The sequence below is a fragment of the Anoplolepis gracilipes genome, chromosome 11 (assembly GCF_047496725.1).
Source record: "Anoplolepis gracilipes chromosome 11, ASM4749672v1, whole genome shotgun sequence".
Lineage (NCBI taxonomy): Eukaryota > Metazoa > Arthropoda > Insecta > Hymenoptera > Formicidae > Anoplolepis > Anoplolepis gracilipes.
The window spans coordinates 7,750,473-7,770,791 of NC_132980.1; the positions used below are offsets into that span (position 1 = coordinate 7,750,473).

The 20,319-nt window shown below is 39.9% G+C and overlaps 1 protein-coding gene and 1 long non-coding RNA gene across 5 annotated transcripts in view; one reads left to right on the forward strand and one right to left on the reverse strand.

The window, feature by feature from the left end:
- LOC140671410 (uncharacterized) overlaps nucleotides 1-20,319 on the forward strand; it is a 296,391-nt gene that overhangs the window by 100,142 nt on the left and 175,930 nt on the right. For both annotated transcript variants that reach the window (XM_072902679.1, XM_072902680.1), the window contains exon 3: nucleotides 5,674-5,763. In XM_072902679.1, the coding sequence (XP_072758780.1) occupies nucleotides 5,674-5,763 (90 nt within the window). The remainder of the gene's footprint in view (nucleotides 1-5,673; nucleotides 5,764-20,319) is intronic.
- The window catches only part of LOC140671411 (uncharacterized), a 349,127-nt gene that overhangs the window by 47,019 nt on the left and 281,789 nt on the right, over nucleotides 1-20,319 (reverse strand). The gene's annotated exons all lie outside the window — the stretch shown is intronic.

The window sequence follows — 20,319 nt, forward strand, 5'->3', positions numbered from 1 at the left end:
TATTGAATATAATCCACGACGTATAGAATAGGAGTCCTATAAAAAATATGGGCGGCATAACCGCGTAAAATACTGGGGGTCTTAGTACAAGGAGCAATTAAACGAAGACCATTAGCGTTCCATATCCGACTTTATGTATTCGGACTCGAAGAAGCGGCATATCCGCCTTAAGACGACGCTTATGAGTCATAACTGTTAATTTTGCAACGCCCCAGACATATTTTAATGTGATTTTAATGTAATTACGTGTTTACACTCAGCAAGGCGAATAGAAGCAATTTAATGCACAATCGGACTCACGACCGACTTTCTAACCGACCGTTGCAATATAACAGCAGTAGCGCGCGATAAATACGGTTATACAATTAATATTATAAATGTTCTGTCAAAACTCGATGTAAAAATTATAAACATATCATATGTATAGAACTTGTAATTTCTAGAATGAATTAATCATATATTATATTAAATAGTCGTGTTGGTGATAAAAAATTACAAAAGATATGCAATTACATAACTTGATTATATATAAAATATTGTATTTATTAAATTAGTATATATTATTTGCTTATGCGAAGCACATCATTAACTCTTCGCAAAGCAAAATCTTACATACTGACACAGAGACTCGCCTTTCTATAATAATAATAATTCCTTTTACTTATAGTATAGACGCACGCCAATGATCGCCGCTGCATACGATATTAAATGTGATATAAATTTATAAATATCCCGCCAATATATAGCGTTGCGTAAGCATCTTTAGCCGAGCTACCGAGAATCGTTTCTAAAGAACGGACGCAAATGAACTCGCTCACGTGCGTTTTGCTCTCGCCCCCCAACAACTTCATACGTTATTTCAGAATCCCCTTTCCTCCCGTCCAATCCGCACGAAAACCATGATCGGGCAGAAGGGAAGAGATATCTTTCTTCTTACCGCGTTGCAAATCACTTTCATAGTCTCGCTTTTATGACCGAAAGTTATAATTTACGATACACCCGATTGGCGTAACTCATACAGGCCGCGCGCGAAAGGGATTACGCGACGACAAGACGTGCTGAGAAAGAAATACTTATATCAGAATGTTCGAGCTTTCGAAGCTCTAATCCATTAACAAGCCAAAGATGGCGTGGGAACGCGCGAAGACGGAGTGCGTGTGCGGTGCGTGAGTGTATATACGCACATGTGGAGCGGCGGTTCTCGCGCAATCGCCACACCGATTGATATCCAATTAAAAGAAAGATCCGACTCTCGCGCGTAACATAAATCAAATGAAACATTCTTCCCTCTTTAATCGGCGATTTCTAAATGACTTATAGTAATTTGCACGTAATTGTGGAAACTCTCGCTTGCTCCGTTTTATTAAAATGTTTTAGCCGCTTTGCGTCTGACAGATCTCACGTTTGTTAAATTGACAATTATGTCGCATTAAAAAATTAGCTACCGCAATTTGTCTCGGATCTTTATGTGGGCCATAAGTTAATTAGGAATTTTTTATCGCCGGGATTCTGCTGCCAATGCGAAAGTACTAGGAATTGCGGCCGACGAGCTTTGTCGCGGTGAATATTTCAATACTGCTTTTAGGCGTGGGCGATATGGATGCCACGAAATCATAAATACGTCGAGAAGGGCCCATACCTTTAATATAAATAAACTCACGACGTTCATCCCAAGAGTTGATCGTATAAATTGAATCCCGAAACGCGATAAATTGAATCCTACGCAACGTCAGTTTAGTGTGCGCAGGAAAGTCTTTTTATTTAATTGACATATAAAGTAACAGATTTTATCGGCAAATTAAATTTTTGTGTATGTAACATTAACTTTGATAATTTATAAAGTGTAAAAAAAATATACTGTAGATTAAAAAAAAATTTACATTAATTTCTAGTTAGACTCAACTGAGGTAAACGTAAATTTTATTTAAACTAATATCCATCTTTCATGTAAGTTCCTCGTAAAAGATATGGGTACAATTTAAAATGTCTTTTCTAAAAAGATTTTCACAAGATTAAGTTTATATATCGTTTTATATACGTGGGCGTTTTCATCGTAATCTGTTTTAAATAAAATACATCAGAGAGAGAGAGAGAGAGAGAGAGAGAGAGAGAGAGAGAGAGAGAGAGAGAGAGAGAGAGAGAGAGAGATGCGCACTGAACGTATAAATGCCTGAGAACATATTTAGCTCACATCCATTTTCGGTGCAGAACTGCGGAACTGGTCTCGCGCGATGTTTCACGTTTCTATTAACGGATTTATATCTGCAGTGCCCACGCAGATCAAAATAACAATATTGTAATATGAACGACGTGCCGCGCATAAGTGGGATATATTGTATAAACTATATATACGCGAATCTCTCGTCGCACTCGAGAAACGTGAATCGCCTCGCGTTCTCGTTTCCATCGCGGAAGTGCAAAACCGTCGTCATTCTCGCGAACTTTCCGCTCTCCCTGGTTCGTAGGAAAAGGCGATGCATTTTCAGCACATTCGGCGTGTCCAAAGGCGCACCGCCGATTCAATTTCCGCGACGAAATCTCGCGGCATTACGGAAAATAGGAGAAATCCAGCGAAAGTAAACGTAACGCGTATCTAGATGTAACTTGCATTCACTGTAATAATGTAATATGTAATAGTAACGAGACGATAATCAAGCATCGCGTTTTTTGCGAGGAATCACACGGGCGTGCTCGCGGCATTCGATATAAGTATATATATATATATATATATATATATATATATATATATATAACGTACGCAATCCATTTTCACCCCTTTAGTCGTGCCTCTGAATCACGCAACTTTAACTTTACGAGAAGGAACGAGTTAATTCGTCTTATCCGAGAGTGGCGTCTTGTAATTCCAGTGTGATCGCGTGCGGAATTATTAATAGAGAAAATTGAGGTAAAGGACGATGTGTTGCATTGTATAAGAAAATATGACGTGTTATATATTAATATATATTGCATTATCGTGTATAAGCAAGAGATTATCGTTGAAAAAACTGATATTTCATATGTGATTTTCATCAATATATAATTAAAAGTATTATTGCATAATTGAATAAGTTAGTATTGTTTATGTACACATAAAGATTTTAACTAAATTAATTTTATTATTATTTTGTTGTAGAAATTTATTTAAACTTGTTTTATATAAAAACTGCAACATTTATTAGTATAAATTAATATTTTTTATTGATAATGTTATATATAAAAAAGATTATTATATATTAATAATTAATACCATAATGTAATATTGTTGATATTATAATAATAGTGAATATTGTATACATAATAGCTGAAAAAATAAGAATGCTGCTTTTGAAATAAAGATAGAAATTTATTTTTTATATAAGAACTAAATATAAAAAGAATTTTTATATATCGCAGAATAGTACGTGATGTATCAATTGTTAATTGAGAAAATACTTGACTCCACTCGGTTCCAGTGTATGTTATTAATGAACAACCAATTAACGTGCCAGTGTTCCTCTTGCGCAAGTCGAAGATATAAAACGCGATCACGGTGTTCCCACCATCGATCAGCACGCTCGAATCTGTATTTCGTGATTGTTTGATTGTCGCATTTGTACGCGGGTGGTCTCGCCTTTCGCGAGAGCGAACGGTGCGACCGAGGTACATAATGCATCGTCGCCCTCGCTCGTCGCGGGCGTCGTCGCAGTTTGTCGTACATACGTCGAGATGGCAAGAAACGATGGCGCAATTACTCCTCTCGCCGCTGCCTCTCTTTCTATCTCGCTGTCCCTCTCAACCTCTTTCCCCGGCTCGTGACATACACGAGCCGAGCCGTAATTGTTTTAACGTTTTAATAACTGCGCGTTCGCGTGCGCACCATCAGAAGACTCCTGTCGCCTTCACGTAAATACGGCGAAATACACCGTCCGATTGTGTCAACCGAGATTACGTCAGATACCCGTGCATCGCAACTTGTACGTGTCACGCGATAAATTAACATTTCGTGATTTGAATTATATTTTCGTCGTTTTATTACGGGCAATCTACATTCCCTTCTTCCTGTTATTTTCTTTTTATTATAACACGTTTATACTAAGACTTTTATATATTTATTAAATAATTAATGAAAGCGATGAGTCAGTATAGTATATTGAAAGTGGACAAGTGTTTGAATATTTATCAAAAGTTTATAATTTTGTCAATTTAGAATAAACATTGTTAAATTAGTACAGTGACAATTTGCATATGGTAAAGATATGATTTTAATTATTCCGGTGCGCTTTATGCGATGGAGAGAGATTCTCTCAGATTCTCTTCTCGTACTATTTTATTGCAAATGACTCGCGTAATTGAACCATTAGCGCGGTCCTACCATTTCGTGCCGCAAGGTGCACTTTAATCGTGTCGCAGAACACTATTCTAAATTGTATATTACCGCACTGATTTACGTCCCTATATACAGAAAAAAAGAGATATTATTACAGGAACTGTCAAGCAGTTTCTATTCTTCATCTGGATTCTTCTACGTTTACCGCCTCATTCGAAATTTACATATATTTATCGTAAAGTTGTGATTTTTTTATAACATAATTCTATTACATATTTATTTTATTTTATGTTTAGTTTGTTATTTCTCTCTACTTTGGGTTTCACAGAAATATTTTATGATTTACTTAGCTTGAGAAACGATTCTTCATTTAACAATTGATTTACATCCTATAATACGTTTACCGTTAATAAGTTCATGACACTGGGTATCTGACATCTGATATACAGTTTCCATTCAAGGAGATCGAAATTAAAGACAGGGCGGGCACTGATGCGAAAGTATTAACGAGTCTCGATCAACGCGATATTCGACGGTGAATGTAATCGTAAAGGAAATCGATTTGTAGCGCGTCGATTGACGAGCGAAAGCGCGTGTTAATTGCGGTTGCTTCATTCATATAACGCTTAAATGGAACGAGTGTCCGCACTCACTTGTAGACATTTGTATTATGCAAATGTTTACTCACAGCAGTGCATATGATAATTTTCGATGGATAATCACGTGACACAATAATTATTACTCACTGAATACATTTAGCCTCTTTAAAGAAAATTAATTTACGCCTGTATTCTTGAATTTTTTTTTTCTCAGAATTCTCATCTTCTAATCCTTGTAGGAAAAGAAGCAAAACTATTAAAAAAAAATTTAATTAATAATTTAAAACATAAAGTTTTTTAAAATATGTAAATTACAACTTTTAATAAAAAAAATTTAATATTTAAAATAATTATTTAAATGAATTAATAATAGAAAATTATATAATCATAATTAATAAAAATAAATGTCAGTAATTTCGATTAAACCTATAATAAAAATGTAATAAATTAATTAAATTAAAGGTCCCAAGACTTTTTTCGTTAAACTTAGAGACAGTTCTTCTTATTTATTAATAATGAAAGATTATTTTCGGTAATTACTAGGGAAATTGCAGCTTTACTTTTTCGCGATGTTTGAAATTACCCACGACCTATGCCGCGACTATTTCATTCTCACCCCTTTCAGTCTCCCTCCCGCTAATTTTCTGCGAAGAGCAATTTTGTTTCCAAGGCAGCCATTACGATTGCTATAATAGCGCTCATCAGACCCCGCCGCCTATCACCTTTACCTTCGTCTTGTCTAATTACAGGTCGCGTTTATTGTTTCAGGAGGAGAGCGAGCTCTCGAGCAAGCGGTGGGCCAGTGCGCCCCGCCGCCCGGACAGCCCCTGCGTCCTGGGGGCACCGACGTCTAGAGAGGTAAGTCGATTTTATTCTGAATGTGTCTAATTTCAACATCTTGGAAACGCGTCATCTTTTTCAAAAATCTGCTAACACAATACACAACTTGTTCTGTTCAATGCCACATTTTCTTATATCAAAAGATTATCAATTAGTGTGTTGAATCTTATTTAAAAAATATTTTATGTGTGTAATAATATAAAATATACGGAGATTTTAATCTTGTCGCTAAAGATCTGGATTCTAAATTGCCTGACGACGGAGTCGACTGAGAAATTTTTTTCTTGATTTGTCATATCGTATGGCAAATGTAAAAACGTTCACGTACAGTTATTTGCGAGATACGTCATTCTCGTGCTATCAAGTGTCGTTGCTCTTAACGGACATTAAAATTTCCTCGCGATTATTCATGCCGATAAAACCTCGCCTCGAATGGATGGTGCACGTATAATAACGAGCGCTTGGAGCGCTTCGTGAATCCACTTCGCGGGTCGTCGTGGATGCCGGTCGTACGACTTATTCGTGCGAATACATGGCGCCACCCACAGGATCTCTGCGATGGGTGTGACTCGTGTTGGCATTCGCGATGCATATTACGTCGCAATGAGAGAGAACACGAACATTTGGTGCCGCCGCCTCTCGCTCGTCTATTCCTTTTAACGATATAATCAACGGTTCGATAGCACAAACGTGCGAATTCTGCGATTCAAATCGTCAATTCTTTCTCAAGAATAAAAACAAGCGAGTTTTCAATCGACGGTATTTCTTCACTAGCTCGGCAAAGTATATTGAACTTGTGCATAATTCCAAATTACACAGATATTAGCGACCACTGATTTGATTTCGATTCCATTTTCAACTACCGCGAGTGCTCGCATAAACTCGTCGTTAGGGCAACGTAAGTACGCCGTTCTATGATGCAATATACCGGCCATAGTAATAAAACGCTCTCTTGCTCGTGTCCGTGACATGAAATATCGTGGATCCTTTCACGAAACGAAAAAATAGAGAATCACCGGTGCTTCGGGGAACGTATTCAAGATCCATCGCGTTTCACGCGACGCGCTTGTTACGATGACTAGGAGACGGCAATACGTCGTTGAAGGACATGGCCGATGGACGTCATTCGTCGCGTCGTGCTAGGCTTCAGTCAATAGCTGCAAATGCTTCAAGGTTTTGCAACAAATGGTTGCAGTATTTTATATATATTTTTCAATCGAGTAATAATTTAATTAAATAATTAAAATTCGTAAAAGTCAGAAAATATGAATGTTCGGTAAGAGAGAGATCTTTATTGATCTTTATATTATTCAATAAAAGATTTATATCGATGGATAAAATAATAGTGAGTGTAGAAGGAAACAAGAAAGAAAGAACTTTGTCTCTCTCTTTTTCCTTTTTCGGATCACGCAAATGTCCGACCTCGCGACGCGTACCATCTGTTACGACAGGTATTTCCGTTGTCGATGCAGCCTCGCGGCTGCCTGGCACGCGTCAAATCACACGTGCGAGCGATGTGAAATCATAATTTGACGGTGCGTTTTTGTCCGCTCGCGATTAGTCACGAAATTCCGCTGTACTTTAAAAGTCGTTTATAATACAATTAATACTCGTTAACAATAATATTGACACATATCGCTTAATAATATTTTATTCACAAAAGAAAAAGATTATATTTCACGTTATTTCTATTCGTCTGAAAATACCGAATTAGCCTGATCCTCTCACTCGAGTATATATTTCCGTAGAAAATTGCTGCGAGCCATGATACATCCTTTCCCCGAGGATAGAGGGGTCAGAGGAGGGGGCAGGATAGCGCTGGGTGCATCCTGGGTGCGCGCGGTTACATCGAGTACGGTTCAATTCCGTTACGTGGACGTAAGCCGCGGGCTTCCCACGCCAATTAAACATGACTCATTAACGGGCAGGAGAGCAGTAGCAGCAACCGGTAGCCCCGGGATCGATGCCTGGCCGTGAGCGGCGGACATGCACACATACACACATACACACACACACACACACAATCGCGGTCCTTCCTATAACTCGCCGGCGCGGCAATCGGAACTAATCTCGACCGTCCTCTTCTACCGGCTGATGCGATATTACCCGGCGCGGGTATTAGATAGATAGGTATACCTGTAACCACGTTCGATATACCTGTGACCACATCGGTGCAATATTTATAGTTGCGCATAATCGTACCGTGATTCCCTTTGGAGATACGTATTGTACGGGAAACGCAATCGTTATCCATCGACATCTAAATTTTATTCTACGTGCTTTTAGCTCATAATATATTCACCGCTGTGATTAAAGGATTTTAATTTGATATTGATCACCATTTTATATGAGACTATTTTACAAAACTTTGAATAATTCGGTTATTTTTTTAATTATAATATTAATTTTTCTATCTCTATTTCTTCTTTCAAACAAATTGACGTTATTTATAGTTAGTATAATTCTATAAGAATATGGAGTACTATATTGAGAAAGAGAAAATATAATACAATATTTATTAGCGACTCGGCTGGAATGGTAAATTGGTACAGGTTTTGAAGAGTTCGATAGCGGGAATGTTTAAAAGCGACACGAATGCCGTAACTGTTTAATGCCATTAATGGTGAATGAAACGTCTATTTAATCGGAGAATAAAAGTGCGTATAGTTTTTCCGTGAAATCGATAGTCATCGCCGTAGGGCATCCTCGTTGCTTCGGCGCTATCTCGCTGTCAACTGCAACAAAATAACGGGATGCGTACTACTAACAATACCTTTACTGCTATTCTCCTCTGACTCTGACACGCGCGTGCTAGCATTAAGATCTACTTCATGCAAGCAAACTTTTATCAGATAGCGTGCAATGTGAACGGCACAATAGATCTTAAATTATTTTCGATTGGGCGCGATATACGCTGATTAATGCAGTCGTCGGTAATCGCGAATTGTTTGTCACAGACTCTGACACGTGCGATTGTGCTTTTGTCGCGCAAGATAAAAATAGTTATTCAGATTAAACATTAATAGATATAATAAGCGTCTATTATGCTGCAGAATGGAATATACAATAGAATTATATTATATCTACAGAGAGTGATATTCTTAAGCTTGATAAAATTAAATTTATATTTCTGTAACTAGTTATAAACAAATTGATTAAATGAATTTTTAGTATATCTGTGTAATAATATATCTAAATTTACGGCGATATTTTTAAAGATAAAAACACTGCGCTTAATTTATTTTATTTTTTATTTTTTATTTAAACACATTTATTTGATACATTTGATATTAGCAAGCGTTCTCTTATTTTTATACGTATTATAAATTCATAGAAATTGAACACGATCCGAAAAATTCAAAAAGCGTAAACTGCTTCGTTCGGAAAAGAAAAATGCGAGTACTTGTATAAAATTCGCAATTATCTAAGAGAATTAAATTAGAATAGGCGCGATGTTTACGACGACTATACACACGCTGTATATCTCGATGGTGCCCCTCACCTCGCTTCTCTCTTACGTTTATCGTAGGAGAAAATTCCGCGACCTGTGAAACGGTCCTAACGGGCCCCCCGACGGTCTTCCCACAGCAGCGGCGCGATGTTCCGCGAGAACTTGGAGAGAAGAGACGCGAGAAGAAGTCTCGACCCGGCCGGTCGCGACAAGGGTGGAGGAGAAGAACCGTGAAAGAAGAGGGGCCGGGAGGGGGGGGGGGTAAATTATTGCCGGTGCATTCGGCGATCGCTTCCGATAGTCGTGGATTCCTCCGCGAGTCTCGTGTTCGTCGCCTGCCTTTGGCAGCCGTTGGAATCCTCCGTCGTTTCGCCACGATTCCCCTCGCTTCCTCCTTCGGTCGTCGTCGTTCAAGCCAGCGGCGGCGATGCAGAAGAGACACCGCGGGGGTGCCCGTTAAAGGCAAACCTGAAAGGTGGACCTTCGGCGGAGAACTTGAGACGGACGGCGCGGCAAGATCGGACCCGATCCGTGAAGTCGTCTTCCTCGCTGGATAATAGCGCGGATAGCCGCGAAAGTTACGAGTCGCCGGACGGCTAATGTTGGCGTCTATCACTCAGAACGGCGTTAATGGCATCGGCAAGGCCCTAATGGTCGAAGCTCGTGGTCCCAGACGAGTCGGATCTCTGACGCGTCTTTCCTTCTTTGTATAACAGGAGTTATTCGATACCGCGAGTTTCACAGAGAGCTTTATTTAGAGACCATTGGCGTCGTCGTATTATAGCGTATAATATTTATAATGATACTTTTACGTAACGATAATTTTTGATTTAATTGAATGTTTGATTTAACTGTTTATTGAAATTTTTTTCCATAATATGATATCATTTAATGTTTAAACCGATAATTTAAAAAAACCAAATTTTTGTTCGCAAGAACCTATCTGTATGCGAGAGAGTGAGAAAGACCTTTTAAATGTGGCCAATTTTTTGCGGAGAAGTACGTTAGCAACATAGCAATTTTATCCGCCACGAAGCGGCTTATCCGCTTGTTGAGAGAGACTCATCATCTATAATAATAGCTTTCGTATTTCGTGGAAATTCGAAACGCCACCTGCTCCTGGCGGCGTGTGCGTGCGCCAAGTAATGGAAGTCACGGACTTCGCGTCGCATTTGACCCACTTGCAACGTTGCTGCACCGATGAATCTCAAAGCCCCCGCTGAAACCGGGACGCTCGGAAGTAGGATTAACCGTAGTCATCGTCTCGTCGTCGTCGATGGGCTCTCGCGTGCCGGCTCCGAGATTTATGACACCTCCAACGCCAGCAGTTGGCCGGTCATCGGCGCGATTTCTCATTGTTAGAAAACCCGGAATCTGCACCCACATTATCTGTTCGATTTCTAATTTCCAATTTCACGTGGCCGGTCGACGAGATGTGGGTAACTAGGCAAATGGCGACGGCCCACACGGAGCAACTCGTCGGAGATCGTAGCTCTTATCGATTACCTCTCTACCGATCGATTGGTTATTGGTTATCGCGAGGATGCTCCTCGCGTGCAATCAAATTGAACGATCCACTACGACTGTTTTTTTTTCTTTTCAACCGATGATCCTCCGTGGGCGAGAAGAAAAAAAATCGCGTTTGAGGCCGAACGTGGGCAGATCCCAAGTCCGACTTTGCCGGTGGACATCGTTGAGCCGCGCTTTCAGACCGTCTCGCCGAGGTCTCTTTCTCCTCTTGACAAAAGAGAATGTCGTCATCGGACGTTCCTACGGGCGCGTATGTCTCTTGCTGTAGCGGCGCGTTTCCAATTCATTAGAGATTTGTCGAGCGGCACCGCAAAGAGACGTGGAAAGGCACGGCATTGCATTTGAATACGTCGTGCAACGAAAACTACTAGGTATAGCTTTCATTTATTGTCTGCTTCGAATTAGAAAATCCTCGGCTACGTGAAGTAAATGCGAAGCGGGAGAAAAAGAAAAGAAAGAAAGAAAGACGAAATTTTAATACGAGAAACGTGACATTAAGAATACGCGGAATGTAAAAATTCATCGTGTAATACGACTGTCGACATAGATAATCATTCATCGTTACGTCACACTCGACGAAGCACATCTGTATTTCTGTGACTTATTATGAATTCCATGAATTTTTAACAAAATTGTAAAAAACCGAACATTATTGCAAATACTTTCACAATTTTTCGATCGTCGAGCATCCTTAAAGTCTATATGGCACATCGAAGAGGCAATCGATGTAAGGCAGGAATTTGCGAAGGAATTCGAGTCTCCTTCTACGTAGGAGACATTTTCTTCGCGAGAGACAGGTCTGAGTCTGGCGCGCGTTTCGTCGAGTGGACACTCCCGGATCTCTTTCTCTTCTTATCCGTAGGTAGGTGTCGTCACCGCCGGCGCGCGTGCTCTTCTCCGAATTACGTAATTCCCCCGGCGCGGGGATGCACACGCGTGTGTGTGGGTAAGCACGTGCGTGTGCGCGCCTTTTACGTGGGATACCGCGCCTTCGTCACGGAGAACGAATAAACGGACAGACGGACGGACGGACGGACAGCATCGCATCGTTGCGTTCTAAATCGGCGTACTTGGTCGGTGCATAACCGTCTCGGTGTAACCCGTGCATGTGCATCTGCCGGAGCCGGCCATTCAGGCCTTTGTCTCCCGACTAACGTGGGCGTTACGGAATATCTATTGTCGGCGCAGCATCCACGCTCGCGGGGGGTGGGAAGGGGGGAGGGAGGGAAGGCGTGTGCGCGTATATATGCACGCTCGCGCGCGGCGGACGATTCTGCGGCTGGGGAACGTCGTCGTCATAACGGGAACGGCGGCGCGGTGCGTGCGAAAACGTTATGCAAAACTACGCTTTGTGCAATTTGCCCGGATGCGCCTCGCGGATCGAGCCGTTCGGTCCGATTTGCCTGTACAGAGGCGGCTCTCGGCAACTCGTCGCTTCTAAGCCTTGACAGTTCTTGATGAACGCGGCGCTTCGCGAGCCATCAAATAGCGGTGCCAATCCTTTTCTCGCGATGAGAAAACAATGTCGTCGTAACGGGCAATGCGTTTACTTTCCACGCGTGTCTAAATGTCGGATTAATATTTTTATTAATTTACAGATGTAATATTAAATTTTTTTTCTTGACAAACTATATTTTTAATTTACACAGTTTACAACAATATATATATATATATATATATATATATATATATATATATATATAAAATCGATGGATGGAAGCATAAATTTTAAATTTATTATGAAAAGTCCTTCGGGCATTTTGAATAAATTTTATTACACGTAGTTTAGTGTCATCACTTTTTCGAGTAGATAGATTTGTACGTGATACTATACGCGCGGTACCTATATAACTCTCGGGAGAGATGCATGAGGATCCAGCGTGGCCGCACGATGTTAGATCGTTCGTGGATCAAAGGGGAGTGCACTTAACCAGCTGCATTATTTGCAGCCTAAGGATGACTGCAATGATAAATGCGTGCGTGGAGAAAGAAGGCCGAGTAGAAATCTTTTGACGCGCTGCGCTTTTAGCATCGCGCGCACTGGAATGTATCAGAATACATGAATACCTATTTAAGCGAAACGTTGATTGTAAAGAATACGTAGTACAAACGGGATTTTAATGTACGGTAGCAACCATACGTCTTTTCAATTTGCATCGGAAATGCGTTTCTTGCTATCAATCCGTCATCCTTCGCGTACAGTTTTATCAACGTTTTCAAAACCATATCATCAATCTAATAATGAAGATCTTAAGCAATCTCGAAATTATAGCAGACGGTGTAAAAAATATCGATTTTATTTCTGCAACGTAAATTTTAAAATCCAAGATTAGAAATAAATCCTACATTTTATATGTGTCAAAATATTTTTTTTAAATAATTTTATTTTCTGTGAAAAAAATTAAAAATGTTAATCCAGTGTAATAATTATCTTCTCTCCTTTTCTGAAGAAAGGAATCGGTTGTTTCAGACTTGGCGTAAGAAACGAAAGCACGCGGACGGTAAATCGGGATCGCGCACGATCCAGGAGCGGACATGATCGTAGCGACACGATCACGCTCCTCGGAGAGGAGCGCACGGTCACATGTCGCTAACGAAATATGGCTTTCCTCGAGAGGCGCACATGCTGCCCGCGGCACGTTTTCGCCAATGGCATTTTAATCGAACGCCGAAGAGCTCGAAACTCTCGTGTCTCCACCTTCACCGTGTCTTCTTCTCCCCTCTGCCTCTCCCTCCTCCTCCTCCTCCCTCTTGCCGTTCACGGCTTGTGGTTTCGCTCTACACGAATTTACATGTCGTGCCGTAACGCAATCCGCCGCAAACGCGCATCGCATGCCGCGCGAGGTGTGGCCGTAGATGCACGCGGAATTACTCTCTCGCATCGGACCGCAAGCATTCACACCTCGTCCTTCCCGCATACGTAAAGAGCGCGTCGGTTTAATGGACATCGATTTTTTTTTTTATCACATATTAACACCGAAGATTAAATTGCATTAATTTAGCGTTTAGGGTAAAGTCGGGTAAGATGGCCATAGTTTATTAAAATGTAAAAAACATACTTTTATTATTGTTATTTTTTAATAATGTCTGACATATTATCTTCACTGAAGCTTAAATTACGTAATATTATCGAAATTAAAAAAGGAAAATATTTAATAGAAATTTTATACTATCAAAATAGTACATTATTTTTTTTTATTTTTCTAACAACGTCAATTTCTCGAAAACAAATAATCATAAAATAATATATTTAAGTAAATTATTTTTCAAATTTATTATTTTAGTCTTTATTTAGAATGTTCAAAGAAGGTATATACATTTTTTCAGAATTTTTAAAACACTTTTATATATTAATAAACTTATCGAAAATACGCTGACCCATCTGTACAGTTAGAAGGTGCCAAAAATAACAATACGGAGTAAGGGTTAAAAATATGATATAAGATTCACAATATCGTTATTTCGAACAAGGTATGCACATAAACTACTGTAAATATCGATTATCTTTGAAAATGACTAAAAAAGCGTACTATGTGGCGATTATTGAAAAAATTACAGCCTATGGCCATCATATCTTAGTTTACCCTATTTTATTTCGTTAGCGTTGAAACTCGTCTCTTCGAGGAGATGATTTTATCCGTACTCTGGTGTACATTTTCCGGGACTGGAAAATACTTTAACTATGAATTTGCCAGGATGACTTTCCGCTGAAACACACATTTACCATAAGCACACCCTAACTCGCCGCTTGCGGTATTGTAACCTCGGGAGGTTTCACACGGGACAGAGCGATGATTTCAGCTCTTCCTCCGTTTCCTTCACGCCAACTGTCGTGTTTTTACCTTCTTTTTCCACCGCGGCGGGCTAACATTCTTGTTCCACTGCCGTATATGCACATCTTTTTCTTCACCGGGGTATTCTTATAACTTTTTTCCATTGCTAACCGACGCGAATCAAAACTTCTAAAGTCGTTAGAGCATGAGTTTTCATGACTTGTGAATTGCTGCGAGATGATTCTTGAACTATTACTTCGCAGTTGTAGATATTTCAAATAAAAAAAAAAAAATACTTTTAAAAATAAAACATTAAAATGTATAAATCAGTTACAGAAACTTCAGTAAAAAAAACGTCAATGTAATAGTCAATTTTGGTCTGACAGTTTTAATCTGAAGTTGTGTTAGGAAATATCTAATATTGACAAGTTGAAGAGAAGACGTCAAGTGAAACTTCCGTCGAAAAATCGAATTAATTGAAAGCGCGAGGCGTGACACTTTCGGGACACTCTGTACATCGACTCACATTTCCATCTGTCCGTCGGATATCTCGAATTTCTCTCTAAGCGCTCGTAATAGAACATTTCCGAGTATAGATCTTTCCTAAGTTTACAACCCATCGCACGAGATTACGATAGAAAGAGAGAGAGAGAGAGAGAGAGGTGATAGCGAATTGCTATTTCTGCACACGCTGCCAAAACGCGTATGCAGATTGCAAATGGGCGTCCGATTCGCACCGGCATTTCTCTCCTTCTCTCTTTCTCAGGTGAGGATTACTCGATACAAACCGGCGGAACGAGGTGCGTCATATGCAATTCTATTTCGCCGTCACAAGAGGAATCGTTTTGCCGAGGTGCGCACTCGAAGGCGCGCGTATTCCTTTCCTCTCGACGATTCACACGCGTCCCACAGATTCTCGATCGACGGATAATCTTGCCCCGAGATGTGTTGGTGCGATTCTAAGCTCGCGCGCTATCCTACTTTCTTCGATGCTCGCGTCGCCGCGGATCTATGCAGAAGACGCGTCCTTCGCGATGCCACAACAGGTGGACGCGAAGTCGGCCTTCGTGTTTCCTCAACTCACCTCTCCTCGTTTTTTTTTTTTTTTTTTTTTTTTTTTTTTTTCTCGGGCGTTTCAACCGCCTTTTTTCGCGCTACCTTCTACGTCCCCGTCTACGGCCCGCGATAAATCGCCACGACAGCCGCGGCACGAACGCTTTTTCCGTAATATATAACGTTATGTGTAATACATAATGACGAAATGCGCAAAAAATTATTAAGCACGCTAAGCTGGGATTACTGCGGGAAAAGCCTTGCGCGTAACTGGCGGCTAGTGGAAGGTCAGAGGTATTTTATAGCGATGCACATCGCACATGGTAGAATGCGGTTTACTTTTAAGGAGCGACAGCAGAATTGCTAATAACCTGATATATAATTGATAGAACGCCTTGAAACGGAAAATGTTAAAGACCAAGGTCGCGCGATGTGTGTACGTGTGTTCTACGGTAAATTTACGTATAGTATATTTGATGACCACGAGTAATTTCTATGACGAGAAGTAAAGTTGATAGAGAACTCGACTATGCACCGTCGTGTGCAGTTAAGCCGCAACTCGCGTCAATTTTGTCGAGAGAAACCCGTCGCTTCGCCGTCTTCAGAGGCACCGCCATTCGACCGCGAAGACCATGGAGAGAGTATGTAACATTACCGGAAGTCCCGACTCATTCCCGTGTCCTGAGCACCGGCACGCTCGTTACCTCTAGGAAGAGGAAGGTAACGCATATAATACTCGAACTTGCTTTTTTACGCGAGATTTGTCGAGTCAGTCGCTCAGAGCCTAGCTTAACAGTCGTAACATCTGCCGTCGGCCTCGTCGTTGAGTATCTGGGTACCGGTAGAATACTCGACGAGAGCGTGTGTCATCTTCTCGCGCGCCGCGGCTTTTATTGCGTTTCATTAGAAAATCGCGGCAGGTCTCCGGTAGACTTTAAGTGAATTTCTCGGGCTAGTAAATCGCGCATTACAAATAGGAACCCGGGATAAACACGAGTGCGGTAATAAAATTACGAGATATTACCTCGACACGTCGAAAAGCAGTTTCTTCGCGAGATATTCTCGAGATTATTGCAACTTAACTCACAATCATAAGATTTGTTATGCTCCGCGAGAATGTTGCTGGAACATGAAAATATTTTCCAACTCCATTTTACCTAAAAGAGAGGATATTGCATAAATCTTTTGGATGCATTAATAATTTAATATAAATTATTGAGACATAATTAATAAAAGGAATCGCAATAAAATATATATTTGATATCGTTTGTTTATTGCACATTTCATATCAACTATATTGCTGAAATTCAATCGGTAAAAGGATATTTCTCACAAAGGAACGTGTACGCTCGGTTATACCTTTCGGAGGCAACCTTCGGCAACGACGATAACGACAATTCGCCTCCGCGAAAGTACGACATACGTCTCCTTCCACGCGCGTCTCCTGCTATTTTTCCGTTTTCGAAAGTAGACCTCGTCCAACACGCCGCAGAATAGAACGCGTTAGCCTGCCGAGGCCGTGATTTATTATCCGTCGTCTGCCGCTGGCTGCTCGGCGCGCTGCCCCCCCGTGTCGTAAACACACGTTGCAACCATCGTGCTGTTCAGTTAAACAGCTGGTAGACCAGGAACACCTTATTCCACGATGCTTCGTCGCTCTCGCGTTCGCAGTTTTACGCATTTCGATACAGCGGTCCTGCTTTGTTCGCAGAGACGGATCTGTTAGATAGTAATCGGTACAGCCATTCTCCAGCTTTCAACAACGTATCTTCTTTTTCTTAAATAATTCAATTTGTTTTATTTTTTTATATTTTGATTTTTTTTAAATTTATAAACTCGTGATTTTGAAAAGATAATTCATATTTAATTTTATTTATTTCATTTTATTTACTTGTCAAATTAATGAAATAGAGAATTTTGTTGACAAATATTTATTTTTATAAATTATATAGAAAAGTAAAGAGCGAGAAAGAGAGAGAGAGAGAGAGAAAGAAAGAAAGCAAATTTCTCCTAACACTTTTGTTGATTTATTCTTTCACTCAAAATTTATTAACCTTGTCTCGGAAAAATGATCTATGACTCACTGATCTCGATACGCTTTACGCCCTTAACTTGGGCATCTTTCGATCAATCAATTAATCACACGAAAAAAGCATGCGGCCTGTAATTAAACATTATCGCTTGATTAAGGTTGCAGACGAGGACAGGATTCCGTATTTATTCGAGCCCGCGAAGAGGCGAGTCTCGGGAAGGCTGCAATTATTCGGGTCGTCACGGCGGGCCCCACAGCCGATCCTCAAATTACGTGATTGACAGCTCGAATCGTCCGTCAGATCCAGCTAGGATAAAGTCCACTCCGGATAAAGAGTCCCAAAGAGAGAAGCACGATAGCTCTTTTCTCACCGTCCGTTCCGTCTATGGCGTTTCTGTTCGAATTCAATCGCGCGGACAGCTTGCTAAATATTTGTTCGCTCGTTCGACGTTTGAAATTAACAGCCGCGGCTGTCTCTCAGTGTCAAATGTCAGTTTGAAAAACACCGATATAAAGAATAGTACGCTTCCGACGAATGTTTCGGCTGTCAATAATTAACGGGAGTCAGTGTACTTAAAAGCTACGTTTCTATACGTCCGTGCGAAAAAATTCAATTTTTTAAGATATATAAATAATGTGATTTATGTAGAATCCTTTCTGATCACATATTAATCTTTTGTAATTTTGCGGAGAAAAAAAAAGTATAAGATATATACCTTAAAATCTACATCTTAAAAAATCTACCATTTATTTTATTTTATTTGGCATGTCCTTCTCAGAGAAATTATCCCGAATGAGTTGCCAAAATGTATAACTTAAGAGGACTTTTTCGATAAGGACGGATCGCGGCGCGAGATTTACATGTAAGTGCGCGCAGAAGAATTTATTGCCGAGACGAATGATCGATCGAGCCGTGTAATCTTCTCATTCTTTCCACCTCGCTTCCTCCCGCGCTCGTTTTAATCGTGCACCGATCGCACACTATCATTTGGATCTAAGCGATCGTGGCAATGACCCGCTGACCGTAATGATCACGTAACGATCGACCACCGCGGAGTTAGATGAGATAACGAAGGGAATATATCTGGAATCCCGGACTCTTCTCGTGCGACCGTACGTACCTACTGACTGATTCCACGGGAATCGCGGATACCGGCGAATAACGGAGCGGTGGGTATTTCCGCAGATGCTATCTCATGTGAAATAGTTGTGCCTCGCGATGCGCGAGCGCGAGGGAATCCCGCATAAAATTCTCATCGTCGAATCCGACGCCAACGCATGTCAAATAAATGCGATCTGATCAGTTTGAAACGATCTCTCTTTCTTTCTGTGTCCACTTTGTACATGTTCTCTCTAAACAAGACAATGTATTCCACAAGTTAAATCTTTTCTCATTGCCTAGATTTGTAATTTATAAACTTGAATGCGTGTATATTTAAATTCTTAAAATTTACATAAATTGTATTTGCATATTCAAAATGTACCGTAAGAAAGTTAAAAAATTAAGTTGGCTATACTGTAATAAAAAAAAAGTAATAAATAAAAAAATAACTTTTTATATTTGGTTATTTTTATGTTATAATATGATTTATTTTAAAAGAGAATTTTTCTTTCCATCAAGTAGAAAATTTATTAATTTTTACATTATAAATTATTCATGCTATAATACGTAATTATTCGCACAAAGTAAATTTTATTCTTGCACATATATTATACCATTCGTAAATTTAAAAAAAAAAAAAAACTAGGCACATTGTAAGTAACATAATTAAAAATGCTTATTCATTAAAATTGAAAGATTACATTAGAGATCAGCCTTGTGTATAAAAGAAATTAGCGCCATTGTAGCGGCCGGGAATTTTCACAAGGCTTTCCGTGAAATTTAATAAAACTCGTTCACAAGTAATGTCATAAACTACAGCACAATGGACGACTCTGTCGATTATTACGAGTTTGAAATGCCTCGCTACGTCTGCTAACGATCCGTGATAATATTATTATTGCACATTGTGCGTTTCTAGCGACGTTCTACGTGGGATTTACGATCGTGACATCCGGTATGTCAGTACCGAAAAGTATCACTCTTCACGGTGTATCGGTAAGTGCACTCGGTGAACATCGTTGTACGACGTTGATAACACTCGGACGACCGGTTTAACGTTTCTTTGGCGCGCTTTTCCGTTATGCTCCTAATAAAGAACATTTTTCCATTTCGCACTCGTGACGTCTCAGAGTTAATGTTTTGACAGTCCTGTGAAACCAGGATGTGATACGTGAATTATTACGTTCCCACAAGTACGAAGTATCTTATTAAAGCTCATCAGCGGGATCGATTATTCCGTTTGGTATGGATAATTATAGCATTCGTATATCTATATATGGCGGCCAGACAATACTGATGTGCATTAAGTGTACTCTCTCGTAGGAATAAATATTTCCCTCCCCCCTCAAATCAAGTGTAAATAATAATTATATTTTACTAGCCGTAGATTTTTTTTTTTTTTTTTCAAGCAAAGTGTTTCTTTCCCTTTTCTGTCGCTAAAATAATATTTTGATTGTACGCTTGAAAAAATCCTAACTACGTTACAATGTTTTTTTTTTTTTTTTTTTTTTTTATTGTGTACATTTTAAAATATGTCATTAGCTCATTAAAGTTTATTACAAAGCATATCTTTCAAATATTCATAAACTATTTGCACAGATATATACAATGAGATTTTTTCAATTGCTTGTTA